Genomic DNA, 18,323 nt, shown 5'->3' on the forward strand with positions numbered 1-18,323 from the left:
TTCTCTCTCTCTCTCTCTCTCTTTCTTTCTTTCTTTCTTCTTTCTTTTCTGTAAAACTTCTTACTGAGGATTACAATCATAAAAGTTTGAAAATGGGCCGGGCACAGTGGCTCACCCTGTAATCCCACCGCTTTGGGAGGCTGAGGTAGGAGGATCACCTGAGGTCAGGAGTTCAAGATCAGCCTGACCAACGGGGTTTAGGAGAAACCCCGTCTCTACTAAAAATACAAAAATTAGCCAGGCGTGGTGGCAGGCACCTGTAATCCCAGCTACTTGAGAAGCTGAGGCAGGAGAATCACTTGAACCCGGGAGGCAGAGGTTGCAGTGAGCTGAGATTGCGCCACTGCACTCCAACCTGGGCGACAAGAGCCAAACTCTGTCTCACAAAAAAAAAAAAAAAAAAAAAAAAATTGAAAATCACTGATTTCAAATAATTCAAAAGTGTTGAGTATAAACATTTCAAAGAATTATACTTTTACTAGAAATTTGGTAAAAATGAATGTTGTTTTATTCTCTTAATAGAAATCAGCCAAAATTACACCATGTGCGCTTTGCAAGTCATTGAGATCCTCAGCAGAAATGATTGAAAATACCAATAGCTTGGGGAAGACAGAGCTTTTCTGTTCTGTTAATTGTTTATCTGCTTACAGAGTTAAAATGGTTACTTCTGCAGGTAATACTGGTTTCATAAACTACGAAATGTAATAGTTCAAAAAATTATGATTATTGCTTTGTTTTTATGGTATTTTTTGGTTGATTTTTAAGGCACATTTCACGTATTTCAGATATTTGTCATAAAATATCATCTGTTATCTTTATTGCTTGCTTATTTATTTACTTGCATGCCTATTTAACCAAAAGAATTTCATATGGCTTCTTTATTTTCTTTATCCACACCCAGTAGACTTTGAGTAATTTAAACTAAAAAGAAAAATTTTCAGTATTTGGTTAGTTGTGTGTTTTTTTTGGGGGGTGGAGACAGAGTCTCGCTCTCATTGCCCAGGCTGGAGTGCAATGGCACAATCTCAGCCCACTGCAACCTCCGCCTCCTGGGTTCAAGCAGTTCTGCCTCCCTAGTAGCCAGGATTATAGGCATGTGCCACCGTGCCTGGCTAATTTTGTATTTTTAGTAGAGATGGGGTTTCACCATGTTCATCAGGCTGGTCTTGAACTCGTGACCTCATGTGATCCACCCGCCTTGGCCCCCCAAGGTGCTGGGATTACAGGCATGAGCCACCATGCCTGGCCCAGTATTAGGTTATTTTTTGTCTACATGTGACATGAATTAGTTTCAGTTCCTACAACTTAACCTGGCCCTTGAATTTTCATATGTTGTATAATATTTATTTAATTTCTCATACATTTGTGTACATTTATACATATTACTCATTGGTTTTTATTTTGATTTGTTAAGGTGTACAAGTTCAGTGTAACAGTTGTAAAACCTCAGCAATTCCTCAGTATCACCTAGCCATGTCAGATGGAAGTATACGCAACTTCTGCAGCTACAGCTGCGTGGTAGCTTTCCAGGTATGGCTTCAGGAACCTTCCTCTTCTTCAGTCAGTGAGTCACCTACTATATGAGTCTGTTCTTGCACTGCTATAAGAAATACCCTAGATTGGATAATTCATAAAAAAAGAGGTTTAATTGGCTCACAGTTCTACAGGCTGTACAGGGAGCATGGTTGGAGAGGCCTCAGGAAACTTTCAAGCATGGCGGAAGGTGAAGGGGAAGCAGGCATGTCTTACATGACGCGATCAAGAGGAACAGAGAGGAGGGGGAGGTGCTACACTTTTAAACAACCAGATTTTGTGAGAACTCACTATCATGAAAACAGCAGGGGAGAAATTCACCCCTATGAATCAGTGACTTCCTGCCAGGCCCCTCCCCCAACATCGTGGATTACAATTGGACATGAGATTTGGGCAGGGCCACAAATTCAAACCTATCACTTACTATAGTAATGCACGTTTATTAGGTGTTTGCTAGGGCCTGGATTGTGTACGTTTCTATGTCATTCCTATGAAACTTGGATTTGTAGTTCATTCTGTATTTAGAATTTCATTTAACTGCCTTCTATAGCATTAAGTGGTACTTTTATCATCCAGATTATTTATTGAGAGGATATTATTTTTGAGGAAGATTATTAGGTAAATTATTTTATTTTTTCATCATAAATGAGACTCCCTCATTCTGTTATAAACTGCTCAGAGGCAGGAACATTGCCTGTTAACAGATGTACCTTACATACCTAGAACTGTGCTTGGCATATGTAGGCACACGATACTTCTTTGTTTTAACAAATGATTAAATTGATCTTTTTTGTTGTTTTGTTTTTCCAGAATTTATTCAACAAACCAACTGGAATGAATTCTTCTGTAGTGCCCTTGTCTCAGGGCCAAGTAATTGTAAGCATCCCCACTGGTTCAACAGTGTCAGCAGGAGCGGGTAACACCTCTGCTGTTTCCCCCACCTCCATCAGTAGCTCTGCTGCAGCTGGTCTCCAGCGTCTCGCTGCCCAGTCCCAGCATGTTGGGTTTGCACGAAGTGTTGTGAAACTCAAATGTCAACACTGTAACCGTCTTTTTGCCACAAAACCAGAACTTCTTGACTATAAGGTAAAGTATAGCATGTTCATGGTAAGATTTTGAGTGTACATGAGTGTATTTGTAAAATTATTTTTAACTTTGCATCTCTCAAAATTACACCATTTATTTTGAAAGTAAGGGAGATAAGGAGTTCCATAAGACAAACCAGATGTTTAATTCATACTTAATGATTATTTCTTTGCAGGGCAAAATGTTTCAGTTCTGTGGCAAGAATTGTTCTGATGAATATAAGAAAATAAATAATGTAATGGCAATGTGTGAATATTGTAAAATTGAGAAAATTGTAAAGGAGACTGTTCGGTTCTCAGGTGCTGACAAGTCATTCTGTAGTGAAGGTAAGGATTATCTTACATACTGAGCATGTTGATTGTTTTAAAAGCTTTGATGATTTAATCCTTCACTATCTAAGTTAATCTGTTTTATTCTTTATGTATAATATAAATGCCTTTTTGATTCATTTACACTTAGTTCATTCTTTTTGATCTAGTTATTTTTTATCTTACATAGTTGTTAAAATGAAGTGAAAGATTTGATGTGAAAAACATTTACCATCATTAGATTCCCCATTATTAAGTTGATGGGGACCTCAAGGGTCTTCTAGTTCTTGAACTTACTGCTAAATATAGTGCCTTAAATTGTGGTAACATCCTAAGTTTATATATTTTTTGTTTTAAACAGCCATTATGTTTCTGAATATAAGTGGCTCAGTTATGCAAATTAATATGTGAAAGATTGTTTTCCTTATTTAGATAACTATTCTATAAGTTTATAATTTTTTTTATTTACTCTAAAGTGGTGTTAAGTTAGCCTTCTAGAGCAGGGTCCTTCAAACTTTTTGATAACACAAAAGAAGAAATACATTTATACTGTGACCCAGTATATTTTCACACACCTAAATAAAACAAAAGTTTTTTTGTTTCTGTTTTTTGAGACAGAATCTTGCTCTGTCACACAGGCTGGAGTGCCATGGCGCGATCTTGGCTCACTGCAGCCTCTGCCTCCCGGGTTCAAGGGATTCTCCTGCCTCAGACTCCCGAGTAGCTGGGATTATAGGCTCCTGCCACCACACCTGGCTAATTTTTGTATTTTTAGTAGACACGGGGCTTCACCATGTTGGCCAAACTGGCCTTGAACTCCTGACCTCAGGTGATTCACCCATGTTGGCCTCCCAGAGTGCTAGGATTACAGGGTGAGCCACTGTGCCCAACCCCAAAAGTTTCATGAAACAAAACTGATGCAGTTTAATATTTTATCTTCTGTCCTATCCTGTCTTAAATCATTAAAAAAAAAATCTAGTGTAAATACTCTAAACTGATCTCTTGATCTGTGAACCTGTCAGGACCCAAGTGTGACAACTTTGTCCTAGGCCGTTTTTCTTTTTTGTTTGTTTTTGTTTTTGTTTTTGTTTGAGAAGCGGTCCTCCCGCCAGCCTCCCAAAATGTTGGGATTACAGGTGTGAGCTACTGCACCCAGCCTGTCCTAGGCCATTTAAAGATGCAGAAAACTAATATTTCTACCTAATGTTGATTTTATCTTTCCTGATGTTTAGGTTGCAAATTGCTTTATAAACATGACTTGGCAAAACGCTGGGGAAATCACTGTAAAATGTGCAGTTATTGTTTACAGACATCTCCTAAATTGGTACAGAATAATTTAGGAGGAAAAGTGGAAGAGTTCTGTTGTGAAGAATGCATGTCTAAATATACAGTTTTGTTCTATCAGGTAAATCACATTCCAGGGTTTTTCAAGCAAAGGCATAAATTATTCCCCTTTTAAATTTCATGTCATATAAAGGACAACTTAATTATTTAAAACTTTTAAGTGTTAAATGTTTTATGCCCTTTAGCAATTAATATAAGATTTAGAAAGACTAATGTCATTCAAGTTTTATTTCTTTTAATTTCCTGTAGGAGGCATATCACTAATGTCATTCAAGTTTTATTTCTTTTAATTTCCTGTAGGAGGCATATCATTCTTAAGACATTAAAATATTTAAACTTATAATTTTATTCATTTATTATTTAAATGAAATGAATTTGTCTTCTGAAGTCTTGGAGGAAGATATTTATTTTTACCACACTTTCGTTTTTAATTGCTGTAGAGTAAGGTCTGTATGTTACATGTTTTTTTAAAAACAATTATTTAGTATAAAATCATTGGTAGTCAAACTTTAATTTTTTGATCTAAATTCTAAGTTAATTTCCTCACTTATTGTGCGTGTCCTATTTTTATTTTGTCAGACCACAGATAATTTGTTTCTTACTCCTTGACTGCCTTCTTTTTTTTAGATGGCCAAATGTGATGCTTGTAAGCGACAGGGTAAACTCAGTGAGTCCTTGAAATGGCGAGGGGAAATGAAACATTTCTGTAACCTGCTTTGTATCTTGATGTTCTGTAATCAGCAAAGTGTTTGTGACCCACCTTCACAAAATAGTGCAGGTAAAATTAAACTTATGTACTGAATGGAGTCTTTGATCAATACTAGGATCTGGAACTGTGTAAACAGCAGTTTCATGAAACATCAGTTTTCTTGTATTCAATGTCATTAACATTTAGATTTTTTTTGTTGTTGAACACCTTAGATTAAAGCTGAGTAAAAATGAGGTTTTTATTAAATAGATTTCTTTGAGAATATTGAATCACATGAACTTTGTAAGAACTTAAGTTTATGGGAAATGATAACAGCTAATAGTTTGTAATTGAGTATAACTGGCTTACTTAAAAAATTTTTTAAGGCTACTTATAACAAAAGACATAAAGTCGAAGTCACATGGCTTTTTAAATATACCATATGCAGGCCAGGTGTGATGGTTCATACCGATAATCCCACCGCCTTTGGAATGCTGAGGTGGGAGGACACCTTAAGGCCAGGAGTTTAAGGGTGCAGTGAGCTGTGGCCACAGCACTGCAGTCCCACCTGGATGATAGAGTGAGACTCTGCCTCTAAAAAATTAAAATAAAACTATATGTCATGGGTGTGACTAGCTGGGGCCAATGTCACGGGCTGTAAAGGAATTTACCAAAACAGTTGTAGGTAAAGGCAGATTTATTAGAGAAAGTGTGAAAATATGTTGCAAAGTTGCAGTGAGCAGCACAGCAGAGAAGGGGGAGAAGTCTGCAGAGAGGCAGGGGCTTGAGGGAAGTTTTATAAGGTCCTGCCTGCTGGAGGGGCATACTTGCAGAATGAGGCCATGCTCCTGAAGGTACCTGTAGAAGATCATCTCTCAGAGTAATTATTTATTGTTCTCACTCTTTGTTGCTTGTTTATCAGAACTTATCTCATCAGGACTACACATTGTGTAACTTTATCATTTAAAAACCAACAACACTAGTATCATCCTGAAAGCTACAGGAATTTAAGTATAATCTCCTTACAAATAAAAGCAAAATCTTTAAGAGCCTACTCCAAAACTTAAAAAAACATTCTTTCTATATAAAGGCAAGATTTAAGAAAAACATTAGGCTCAAATATCCATTAAATCTACCCTGTGATCCTCATTGATACTATTTGGGGATTTGCATTGTTGGTTTTTTGTTTTTGTTTTTTTTTCTGTTGCATGCACTTAGGGCATACATTGTTGGTTTTTAAGTTAGACTGTTTGTTGCAATTTTATGTAAAGATAAGTAAATAGAAAACTTTCAAGTTTTACTAATTAAAAAGTAGAAAACCAAAACCCAGTTAATCCTAAAGTGACTTTTTACTCCAACAGAAATTACGCAAACCTGAAAACATTGTTTAACTTCCTTGAAATGGTTTCTGTGTAAGTACATATAAATCACACAAGGTTTTCTTATTTTTGTTTATTTTAATCAGCAAGTATTTCCATGGTTCAAGCTGCTTCAGTTGGACCCCCATCTCTGAGAAAAGATTCAACTCCAGTTATAGCCAATGTAGTATCATTGGCAAATGCTCCTGCTGCTCAGCCCACAGTGAATTCTAACAGTGTCTTACAAGGTATGTGTTGATTGGAAAGAGTTTATCTAGCCTATTTAAGTTGGATATAGTGGTTCTCTAACTTCCTTTCATCAGGGATTTTTTTCATATATTTGACACATTCATATTAGAAATGGTGGCTCACTGTACACGTTTCATATCTCTTGCTTTAGAATTACTAGTCTTATTAATTATATTATCACATGTTCTTAGTATGAGGGTTTGTGTTTATGTGCTGATAATCATCTTTTAATGCTAATGTTAAAATAATTGTAAAGATCCTAAATTTATGTTTTAATTTCTATCAAGGTGCAGTTCCAACAGTAACAGCGAAAATCATTGGGGATGTAAGTTTTATTACTTTCGTTGGTATTGTCATTGTATTTATTTTTCATTTTCATACATTATAAATATGAGCTAACTTTCCTTTATTATGTGAAATAGATTTCATTAGCTCATTTAATCTTTGTTCAGTAATAGGATTTTCTGGCTACTTAAATAGGTCTTTTATGTATGTTAATATCTTTGAATACTGACTATGTAGTTGCCGAAAGTTTTTTTAAAATTACACAGAATTGAAGTAAATTGTACAGGATTTAGTCATGAAAGACTTTTGGTTATTTTGTGATGTACTGAGAGTATAAATAAATTATTTATAAAATGTAGATTATCCTCCCCCCAACCCAGTACAGATTTTACTGCAAAAAAATTCCTTTCGGGCCGGGCGCGGTGGCTCAAGCCTGTAATCCCAGCACTTTGGGAGGCCGAGGCGGGTGGATCACGAGGTCAAGAGATCGAGACCATCCTGGTCAACACGGTGAAACCCCGTCTCTACTAAAAATACAAAAAATTAGCTGGGCATGGTAGCGCGTGCCTGTAATCCCAGCTACTCAGGAGGCTGAGACAGGAGAATTGCCTGAACCCAGGAGGCGGAGGTTGCGGTGAGCCGAGATCACGCCATTGCACTCCAGCCTGGGTAACAAGAGCGAAACTCCGTCCCCCCAAAAAAAAAAAAAAAAAAAATTCCTTTCTTGGCCAGTCACAGTGTCTCATGCCTGTAATCCCAGCACTTTGGGAGACTGAGGTGGGCAGATCATGAGGCCAGGAGATTGAGACCATTTTGGCCAACGTGGTGAAACCCCGTCTCTACTAAAAATACAAAAATTAGCTTGGCATGCTGGCGCACGCCTGTAGTCCCAACTACTCAGGAGGCTGAGGCAGGAGAATTGTTTGAACCCAGAAGGCAGAGGTTGCAGTGAGCCGAGATTGCGCCACTGCACTCCAGCCTGGCAACAGAGTGAGACTCTCTCTCAAAAAAAAAAAAAAAAAAAATTCTTTATTTTTTAAACTCATTAATATTTTCTGCTTTGTCTCTTAAAAGAAGAAAATAAATAATGAGAAAAACTTATGATTGAAACAGTGGCACTTTTAAAGTGTTTCTTCAGGTTTCTGGGATAACTTTCACATTGTCTTTATTCAAGTTACTTAAATGATCATAAGTGATTGTATTGTTCCAAGTTACCTTGAAACTAAGTCCTCTATGTCTTAATCAGGAAGTAAGAATTCTCATTTTAAGCTTAGCCAACATTGTTATTGATCAACAGTGTGTTACGATAGAAATGACATTTTTCTTGGTAGATAGAAATTGTGATTAGAGACATTCAAAGTAATATAGTCATTAAAACATTCCTTGATTACTATTAATATTTTAGGAATATTGTATTTCTCACACATTTGGTTGAATATTTACTTTGCTATGTCTTCCATGTAATTCCAATATGGTATTTATTTTACAATTACAATATTTCTTATAATTATGATAAGATTTTTAAAAATCTTTTTGGTTTCTAATTTATTTTTTTTACTAGGCAAGTACACAAACAGATGCCCTGAAACTGCCACCTTCCCAACCTCCAAGGCTTTTGAAGAACAAAGCTTTATTATGCAAACCCATCACGCAGACTAAAGCCACCTCTTGCAAACCACATACGCAAAACAAAGAATGCCAGACAGGTATGTTCCTTGGTCTTTCTTTTTTTAATTTTTTGAGGGAAAGAAATGTAGAATCTATTTACATTGAGTACCTGCTGTTTCCTAGGTGACGTGTTTGGTTCCTTGTATGCATTGCCCAATTTAGTTCTCACAGCATCCCTGTGAGTTAGGTATTTTCCCCATCTCTGGCTTAACACGTTGGGTCAAAGAGGAGGAAGTTAATCAGTGATACCAAACTGAACAAGTCATTTAATTCTCTTATTAATGGCAATGTAATATTATAGAGTAAGCATAAGGTTTGGAATTATAGGACAGGCTTGTAGGAGGCGCTGTTGTTTTCCAGGGTAACCTTAGGTTTGAACAGCTCCACAGTCTGTTTTTAGCTACTTCACACTGTTTCAAATGAAGTCAGTTCCTTTGAGGAGAGCTTAAGAGCTTTCTTTTTTTTTTTTTTTTTTTTTTTTTTTTTTTAAAAAGAACTGCCCCTCCTTCTAGGCAGAATCTCTGAGGCCTCTGTGGATGCTGGGCAGGGTGGTTGTCTCTGGCCTTCTTGGCTTGCCCCTCCTGACATGGAACTTCCATCCTACAAGTGAGCTGGGTTGAGGATGATCAGGATCCCAGTGATCCTGACCTGCTGTTCCTAGGGTAGAGCCTCCATCCAGTGGATGGAAACTGAGTTAAGGGAAGCCCCTGACCTCTTGGCCATACTCATCAGGAATTTAGCCTCTTCAGCTTTCAGTTGGAGTGAATAAGAAATGCTTGTGGTCTACCCTTCTTGATGAGATACGGTAACACTTGATTTGCAGTTGAGGGGAAAGAAGTCTATTTTTACTGGCCACAGTTACCCAGAGTGGAGTTTCTGTCAAGCTGAGCTGAGTTGAGCTGGGAGGATAAAGCCTGTGATAGCTGAAATGTCACAGACTCTCACTGTTCTTACCAAATTTTAACAGATTTTCTTGAATAAATGTTTCTTCATTTGGTGTATGCCTTTAGGACAATTTCCCAAGAATTTAAATGGCTGTTTTTAAATAGTCTTCACCCCCTTTGCTTGTTTCATTAAGGAATAGATCTTTGTAGTTCCTCATGCTGCCATCTAAAAGTCATAGAATTTTGGCTGGTGGGTGGCTCACACCTATAATCCCAGTAGTTTGGGAGGCTAAGGTGGTGGGAGGATCACTTGAGCCCAAGAGTTCAAGACCAGCACCGGCAACATAGTGAAAACGTCTCCACTAAAAATTTTTTTTAAAGTCTCAGAATTTTTAAACTAGAAAGAAATTGTTGATTTCTGGATCTGCAAGGCTATCCTGCCAGCCAGTGCTTCTCAAAGATTAATATGTACATGAATTATCCAGGAATTTTATTCAAGAATCCAGAATAACTAGATTCTTAGTCAGTGGGGCCTGAGTTTTTGCGCTTCTTAGAGGCTCCCAGATAAGTCAGTGCTTCTGGTCCATGAATCACACCAAATAGCAAAGCTATAAATGATTTAGTTCTTTTTTTTTTTTTTTCCAATAGCAATTTATTTAGTGTTGTGTAGTTTGGTTATCAGACATTTCTAAATCAAGTAACAATTTTTTTAATGTCCACTATATTATGTAAAGTTTATTGGCCAAGTGTGATGCTTCATGCCTGTACTCCCAGCACTTTGGGCAGCCAAGGCAGAAGGATCACTTGAGCCCAGGAGTTCAAGACCAGCCTGGGCAACATAGTGGAACCCTCATATGTAAAACAAAAGACAAAAAATTTATCCCATATTATTTTCCCACTTGTAATACATCTAGTCAAATTGTTAGCTTTTCTCTTTCTGTCCCTAGCATTAGCTTTCTCCTAGATTAATGTTTTTACATTTATCTAGCATATATTCTGACACATAGAAAGGACTCCATATGCTCCTCAACTTATAATGTTGTACCCATCATATGTTAAAAAAATCAACAGTCAAAAATGCATTTAATATACCCAACCTCTCAAACATCATAGCTGAGCCTAGGCTATTTTAAACATGCCCAGAACACTTACATTAGCCTACAGTTGGGCAGATAATCTAACCCATAGCTTATTTTACAATAAAGTTATGAATATCATGTAATTTATTCAGTGCTATACGGAAGTATGGTATGTACTTGTTTTTGCACCATCATAAAGTTGAATAATCCTGTATTGAACCATTGTTAATTTGGGGACTGTCTGTATTTGTTAAATAATGGAATGAATCCTCCATCATATTACTTTCTCTAAGGTTTTTTTTTTTCAAGTTCTATTTCATCCTTTTAATACTTAGAACATCTGCTGTATATATTTATTCTTTTTTGTAGATATCATAACCTAGAGTAGTCTTCCATCTTCTTAGCTCTGCATATTATAATTGCCTCCTACTTTAACAGTTGATATATTTTTATTCAGTGATGAAATTGTTGCCAAATTAATCTTTTTTGATGTCATTTTCATCACTACTTTGCGTTGAAAAAAATCTTCAGTGGCTCCCCACTATCTACTACAAATCATTTTAAAATGTACATAATAGCATGGGAGAAATGGCCCCCTCCATATTCAGTCTTCTCTTTAGCAAGTAGTTTTCCATGCCTGTCTTCTAGGATCTTTGTTTCATCTAAATTGTATCCATCTAATTTATATCAATCTATATTAGATCCTACATTCATTTTTCTCCTTGTATCACTGATACTTATTATGTTGCCCACTTTTTGTCAGTGCTGACTCAAGCCTTTTTTTTTTTCTAATTTAGTTATTTTTCCTTGATAAGAACTCCTACAGTGTCATAGGTTACTCTTGTTTTGAACTATAAACCTCCATAAGCCTTTTTATTTTGAAATCGTATTAAAATGTTTCTAACTCTCTTTGCTGTTTGTGATTTTGTTGTTGTTAGAAGACACGCCAAGTCAGCCCCAAATCATTGTGGTGCCAGTTCCCGTACCAGTGTTTGTTCCCATACCTCTCCATCTTTACACTCAATATGCTCCAGTCCCATTTGGAATTCCAGTTCCAGTGAGTAATCATTGAGAGATTAAAGCTAACTTGGCATGCATTTTCCTCAATTAAAATTGTATAGTTCTGTGCAGAAAGTTTTCATTTGATGGTAAAATATACCTGCTTTTCATTGGCTGTTATCATATTGTCATTATTACTTAACATGGATTATATAAATGACTACTTTTATTTGTATCTTTCCTTTTCAGAGAAGGTTATGATGTAGTTTTTTTTAAAAAAAGGTTACATACACAGACCACTTAAATAGAAAAAGATTGGAAATGGTGTATATTGAAATCCTGGATTCTAGCAAGGGTGAAGAGAATACTGTGATTTACATGAGTCTCATTTTTGATTAAAGAAAATGTGTTTTTTAATTACAGATTTATTTTTCCCAGGTTCTGAGTCCTTAAAGGAAACAATTATGAGAAAATTGTGAGAAATATAAGCAAAAACAAAAACAAAATGAAAGTGTATTATAGAATTATTCCTTTAGAGCATTCAGAGACATACTTTGTTGAATGTCCAGAGCACTTATTGAATGGATTCAGAGACATATTTTGTTGAATGTCCAGAGCGCTTATTGAATTTTTATTTAAATGGCTCTAGTCTTATAAAAACAAACTAGCAAGACTAGGTTAAACATCAGCAATGAATATATCTTAAATTTGTTTGCTATTTTTGTACCTAAATCATCTCACAAATCATTCTTTTGACCAGAAACCTGTTGCCTAAGAAAGTCTTCAGTCTATCCTTGGTCTTTCAGATGCCTGTCCCCATGCTTATTCCATCTTCAATGGATAGTGAAGATAAAGTCACAGAGAGTACTGAAGACATGAAGGAAAAGCTTCCTACACATCCATTTGAAGCTGATCTCCTTGAGATGGCAGAAATGATTGCAGAAGATGAAGAGAAGGAGAAGACTCTATCTCAGGGAGGTTGGTATAATCTTTAAAAGTAAAGAAAGAAAAAACACATTTTATACGTTTTTAGGTGACTCAAGTAATTTTAAGTATAAGACACGGTGTTTCTAAAACGTTTATTGTCTGTGCAAAACAAGTCTGTGGGGTTGATTAAACTTTTTAGTACTTCTGAAAGCTCTTATTGTTTTTATGAAGGAAAACTAAGTATTGGTATTCAATAGTTTTTAGTTATGATTTCAAAAAAAACTTAGAAATCAAGGTTTCATGATTATTTTCCAATTTTATCTTTATAATCAAAGCCATGTTCCTCACATAAGAATACCTGTTGTATAATCATCAGCATTCTGTGTATAATAGAACCTTAGGATAGAAAACCATTTGGCGCAAAATAACAGATAGATCTCAGACTAGTAGTGTGTAATAATGATAATAGCAGTAGTTAATGTTGTGTGTGCTTGGCATACTCTAGGCATTGTACTCAGTGCATTGTGTGCACTGCCTTATTCAGTCTTCATGCCAGCCTTATGGGGTGGGACGGAGGTACTGTGTACCTCAGATTTCTGATCTGGAAAATAGGATGTTAGACTTGCCTTGGTTATGCAGTCCAGAAGTAGTGGAACGAGAACTTGAATCCAGATACATCTGACTCCGAAGCACATGGTACTAACCAGAATTCCCATTAACAGTGGTAATCTGTTTAGCTGCATTTAATTTTGTTAATGAATTATTCCTTCTGCATATGAAGTCTGTTTACTTAGAACTCTGTAGTATGATTGATGTATATAGTGCAGTCATTTCATTTGAGTTATAATTTGTTGTATATACATATAAATTATGTGCTTTTCTTTTTCTTTAGAGTCTCAAACTTCTGAACAGGAACTCTTTCTAGACACCAAGATATTTGAAAAAGGTTTGTAGTTGCAAATATGTTGATTTTTCGAAATACTACTCTCTGTTAGTAATAGAAACCTCTAAAATAGTAGTACCCTTGGATTTCATATTTGTAATTTTAATTATTTGTAAGTGGTATCAGATGTCTATGAAGTGTACTAATTTCTAGTGAGAATAATAAAAGCCACATCAAATATTTGTTTTAAAGATTTATTGAGATAATGCTTTCAAGTGCCTACCAAAAATATGAATCCAGTTCTGTGAGGCTGATGTACAAGTTACTTCTTTTTTTTTTTTTTTTTTTTTTGAGACGGAGTTTCGCTCTTGTTACCCAGGCTGGAGTGCAATGGCGCCATCTCGGCTCACCGCAACCTCCGCCTCCTGGGTTCAGGCAATTCTCCTGCCTCAGCCTCCTGAGAAGCTGGGACTACAGGCACGCGCCACCATGCCCAGCTAATTTTTTGTAGTTTTAGTAGAGACGGGGTTTCACCATGTTGACCAGGATGGTCTCGATCTCTTGACCTCGTGATCCACCCGCCTCGGCCTCCCAAAGTGCTGGGATTACAGGCTTGAGCCACCGCGCCCGGCCGTTACTTCATTCTTGAGTGTACCTAGGTAATTGTCCATCAACCATACCTCATTATTTGGTATTCAGGGATTCAGAAAGTTTTCTGAGCATGTCAAGATGAGGCTTTTTTATTTTGAGGGCTTGTTTGTTATCCATATATTTCAGACCAAGGAAGTACATACAGTGGTGATCTTGAATCAGAGGCAGTATCCACTCCACATAGCTGGGAAGAAGAACTGAATCACTATGCCTTAAAGTCAAATGCTGTGCAAGAGGCTGATTCAGAATTGAAGCAGTTCTCAAAAGGGGAAACTGAACAGGACCTGGAAGCAGATTTTCCATCAGGTTTGTGTACAGTAACCTATCCCCTGAAAGTTTTGTATTTTAGAAGATTGGTACAACTCTGAATTGACACTGTTAAGCAGTGCCAGTTGTTACTGGTAATAACAGTATAATGTGTTAGAGATCATAATCTAGAGCACAAATGGACCCTGGCTTTGTAGGTACTAATTTATACCATATTGTTCTTATAAGTGCTTACTTTGGTTAAATTTGTTTTAACCTTTCCCACAGTAGCTTTTCTTGATTTTTAATGAAGTTTTCATTTATGCATTATATCTTTGGTTTAAGTCTATATGTGAAATTCTTATTTTATCACAAACAAACTAATGAATGTAGTGATGATTACCTGACATTTCTTTCCCAGTCTAAGTCTTTATTTAAATTTGTGCGTTATTTACCTTATATTATGCTTTCTGCTGATTATTATAGAATCCTTTGACCCACTTAACAAAGGACAGGGAATCCAGGCACGTTCCCGAACAAGACGACGGCACAGAGATGGCTTCCCCCAACCCAGACGAAGAGTAAGCTACAGCTTAACTTTTCTAGACTTTTCTTTCCTTCATTCTACAAACATTACTTAGTTCCCACTGCTTTCAAAACTCTGAGCAGAGTCAGGTAGTCCCATATGTTATTTTGCAACCTTGTAATTTTGTACATTTGTTTTTTGAATTCAAGAACCTGTCTTTTATTTACATTTCTTTAGTAGGAACTTTTTACCTTTTGTTTCTATACTTAAGAGTTTTCTTTTGTATTGCTTTGCTTACTTTAAAAAGCTTTTTATAATTTGGTTTTATGCTTTTCTCTTTTGAATAATCTCTAAATTTAGCTCTTTTTACATGTCATAATACTGAGTAGTTTACTATTTTTATAGTATAGTAAAATAGTGAAGTTCACCTGGCTGTTTTTCCACATTGACAGGGCTTTCCCATACAAAGTTGAAAGAATAATAGCCTTATTTTTAAAATTAGCCTTGTTGTATAATGATTACATTAAAATATTTGTAAGTTCTAAGTGTACATTTTGATGGGCTTCAACTGATCTATATGATATGTAATTAGCACCACAATCACAAACAATTCCACTTTGCAGGAAGTTCCACTATGACCTTTTTCAGTCAGCCCCTCTGGCTGCTGACAGCCACTGATCTGCTGTACAGATTGATGCAAGATGCCACTGCTTTGCCTTTTCTGAAGTTTCACATGAATAGAATCCTATAATATGTAGTTTTCTGTGTTTATTTCACTTAGCATAATGCTTTGATATTCATCCATGTTATTTCGTGTCCCAGTAGTTAATTCCTGTTTATTTCGGAGTAGTATTTAATTGTATGGACAAACTACAATTAGTTTAGCTATTTAACAGGTGAGAAAAATTTGGGTGGTTTCCAGATTGGGGCTACTTTGAATAAAACTTACTCAAAATGCTATGAACATCTTAGTATAAATCTTTGTGTGAACATATGTTTTCATTTCTCTTGAGGAAAGAGATCTAGGAATGAGATTGCTAGGTTTTTATGCTATGTTTATTTTTAACTTTATAAGAAAGCTGCCAGACTGTTTTCCAAAGGAGATGTACCATTTTGCATTCCCACCAGCAATGGATGAGAGGGTTCCATCTGCTCCATGACTTTGCTAACACTTGGTATTGTTGATTTTTAATTTTAGCCATTCTAGTGAATGTATAGTGGTACCTCATTATGGCTTTAATTTGTTTTTCCCTAATGGTTAATGATGCTGAGCATCTTTTCATATATATATTTGCCATTCATGTGTCTTCTTTGGTAAAGTGTTTATTCACAGTTTTTATACAGTTTTTTCATTTTTTTATTGGGTTGGTTGTCATCTTGCTTACTTGTAAGTATCCTTTACTGTGGACATAATTTATCAAATCAGAGTTTTGCTGTATACTTAAGTGAAGTATAGAGTTTTGCTCTGATTTGATAACAGAACAAAATTGATAAAATTTTATCAATTTGTTATTTTATGGATCATGCTTTTTAATACCTCATCTAAAAATGTTTGCCTAACTCATAGTAACTAAGACATTCTCTATGTTTTCTTCTAGAAGTTTTATAGTTTTAACTTTTGTGATCTATTTGAGGTAATTTTTATATATGAGTTGAGGCAGGGGTCAAGGTTCATTTTCTACATATGGGTATCCAGTTGTTCTAGCACTGCCCTTGGAAAAGACTATTCATTACCCATTGAATTACATTGGCAACTCTGTTAAAAGTCAATCATATATGTATGTGTCAGTCTGTTTCTGAAACTCTCTATTCTGTTCTATTGATTATATGTCTGTTTTTATACCAGTACCAACTGTCCTGATTACTGTGATTTTTACAGTGAGCCTGGAAATTAACAGTATAAATCCTCCAGCTTCGTTCTTCTTAAAATTGTCATTTACATGTCCATATACATTTTAGAATCAACTTGTCAATTTCTTTAAAAAAAAAAAAAAAACCTGCTAGAATTTGAGTTGGGGCTGTCCTGAATCCAGAGAGAGAATGGACATTTTAGGAATTTTGAGTCATCTAATCTGGAAACATGGTATAGTCCTCCGTTACAAGTCTCCGTATATTCTGTTAAGTTTCTTTCATAAGTATTTAAGATATTTTGATGTTGTTGTAAATAATATTATTTTTGAATTTCATTTTTCACTGAGCACAGTGACTCACACCTGTAATCGTAACCCTTTGGGAGGCTGAGGCAGGAGAATTGCTTGAGCCTAAGAGTTTGAGATTAGTCTGGACAATATAGTGAGAACCCATCTCTACAAAAAAATTTAAAAATTAGCTGGGCAGGGTGGCACATGCTGGTGGTCCCAGCTACTTGGAGGGCTGAGCTGGGAGAATTGCTTGAGCCTAAGGGGTCGAGGCTGCAGTAAGCCCTGATCCTGCCACTGCCCTCTAGTCAGCGCAACAGACTGAGACTCTGTCTCATAAAAAAGAAAAACAATTTCATTTTTCAGTGTTCCTCACTAGTATGTAGAAATACAGATTTCTTTTCTTCTACGATATTTATCTTAGAAATGAAAAAAAGAAATACAGGTAATTTTCATGTATCTACTTTATGTCCTGTGACTTTGCTCAACTAAAATCCTTAGGATTTTCAACCTAGACAATCATATTATCTGTGAATAAAGGTTTTACTTTTTCCCTTGTAATCTGAATGCATTTTCTTTCCTTCTTTTTCTTATTTTATTGAACTAGCTAGTATCTTCAGTACAATGTTGAATATTAGTAGTGAGAGCAGACCTTTTTGCCTTATTCCGAACCTTGGGGTGAAAAAAGTCTTTCAGCAGTAAATATGGTGTTACCTGTAGGTTTCTTTCTCATCAGTCATTTCTATCAGGTTGAGGAAGTTCCCTTCTACTCCTAATTTGCTGAAAGTTTTTGAAATAATGATTGGGTATTGAACATCATCAGGTGGATTTCTTGCATCTTTTGAGATGATTGTCTGGTTTTCCTTCTTGTAAGTCTGTTAAAATGGTGAAATACATTAATTTTTTTCAAATGGTTAATCTTCCATTCCTGGGATAAACCCTACTTTTTTCTATATTACTTTTTTTGTGTGTTGCTGAATTTGGTTTGCTAATATTCTGTGGTTTTTTTGTTTGTTTTCTTTTTTGAGACAGAGTCTCACTCTGTCACCCAGGCTGGAGTGCAGTGCCATGATCTCAGCTCACTGTAACTTCCACCTCCCAAGTTCAAGCAATTCTCCTGCCGCAGCCTCCCAAGTAGCTGGGATTGCAGGTGCCCACCACCTTGCATGGCTAATTTTTGTATTTTTAGTAGAGATGAGGTTTCACCATGTTGGCCAGGCTGGTCTTGAACTTCTGGCCTCAAGTGATCCACCCACCTCAGCCTCCTAAAGTGTGAGGATTACAGGCGGGAGCCACTGCGCCTGGCCCTGTGAAGGTTTTAAGTGTCCTTGTTCAAGAGGGATCTTTATCTGTACTGTATGACTGGTTTTGGTATTAGAGTAATGGTGACATTATACAATTAGTTAATGTTTCTTTTTCTTTTATTTTCTGAAATACAGTTTATGTAATTTCTTTAACTATGATAGAATTT

At 36.1% G+C, this 18,323-nt stretch overlaps 1 protein-coding gene and 1 long non-coding RNA gene across 8 annotated transcripts in view; one reads left to right on the forward strand and one right to left on the reverse strand.

The window, feature by feature from the left end:
• ZMYM4 (zinc finger MYM-type containing 4) overlaps window positions 1-18,323 on the forward strand; it is a 155,614-nt gene that overhangs the window by 120,648 nt on the left and 16,643 nt on the right. For all 7 annotated transcript variants that reach the window (XM_032246899.1, XM_032246897.1, XM_032246902.1 and 4 more), the window contains 14 exons: window positions 523-673; window positions 1,415-1,530; window positions 2,344-2,619; window positions 2,795-2,945; window positions 4,160-4,332; window positions 4,899-5,049; window positions 6,425-6,565; window positions 6,854-6,891; window positions 8,413-8,557; window positions 11,421-11,539; window positions 12,288-12,459; window positions 13,301-13,354; window positions 14,069-14,248; window positions 14,675-14,769. In XM_032246899.1, the coding sequence (XP_032102790.1) occupies window positions 523-673; window positions 1,415-1,530; window positions 2,344-2,619; window positions 2,795-2,945; window positions 4,160-4,332; window positions 4,899-5,049; window positions 6,425-6,565; window positions 6,854-6,891; window positions 8,413-8,557; window positions 11,421-11,539; window positions 12,288-12,459; window positions 13,301-13,354; window positions 14,069-14,248; window positions 14,675-14,769 (1,962 nt within the window). The remainder of the gene's footprint in view (window positions 1-522; window positions 674-1,414; window positions 1,531-2,343; window positions 2,620-2,794; window positions 2,946-4,159; window positions 4,333-4,898; window positions 5,050-6,424; window positions 6,566-6,853; window positions 6,892-8,412; window positions 8,558-11,420; window positions 11,540-12,287; window positions 12,460-13,300; window positions 13,355-14,068; window positions 14,249-14,674; window positions 14,770-18,323) is intronic.
• Window positions 6,576-16,463, reverse strand: LOC116529264. Its single transcript, XR_004259441.1, has 3 exons — window positions 16,449-16,463; window positions 16,252-16,256; window positions 6,576-6,727 (listed from the first exon to the last, which is right to left on the reverse strand). It is a non-coding gene; the product is annotated as an uncharacterized LOC116529264 (long non-coding RNA).

The sequence above is a fragment of the Sapajus apella genome, unplaced genomic scaffold (genome assembly GCF_009761245.1).
Source record: "Sapajus apella isolate SASKATOON/1434 unplaced genomic scaffold, GSC_monkey_1.0 scaffold62, whole genome shotgun sequence".
Lineage (NCBI taxonomy): Eukaryota > Metazoa > Chordata > Mammalia > Primates > Cebidae > Sapajus > Sapajus apella.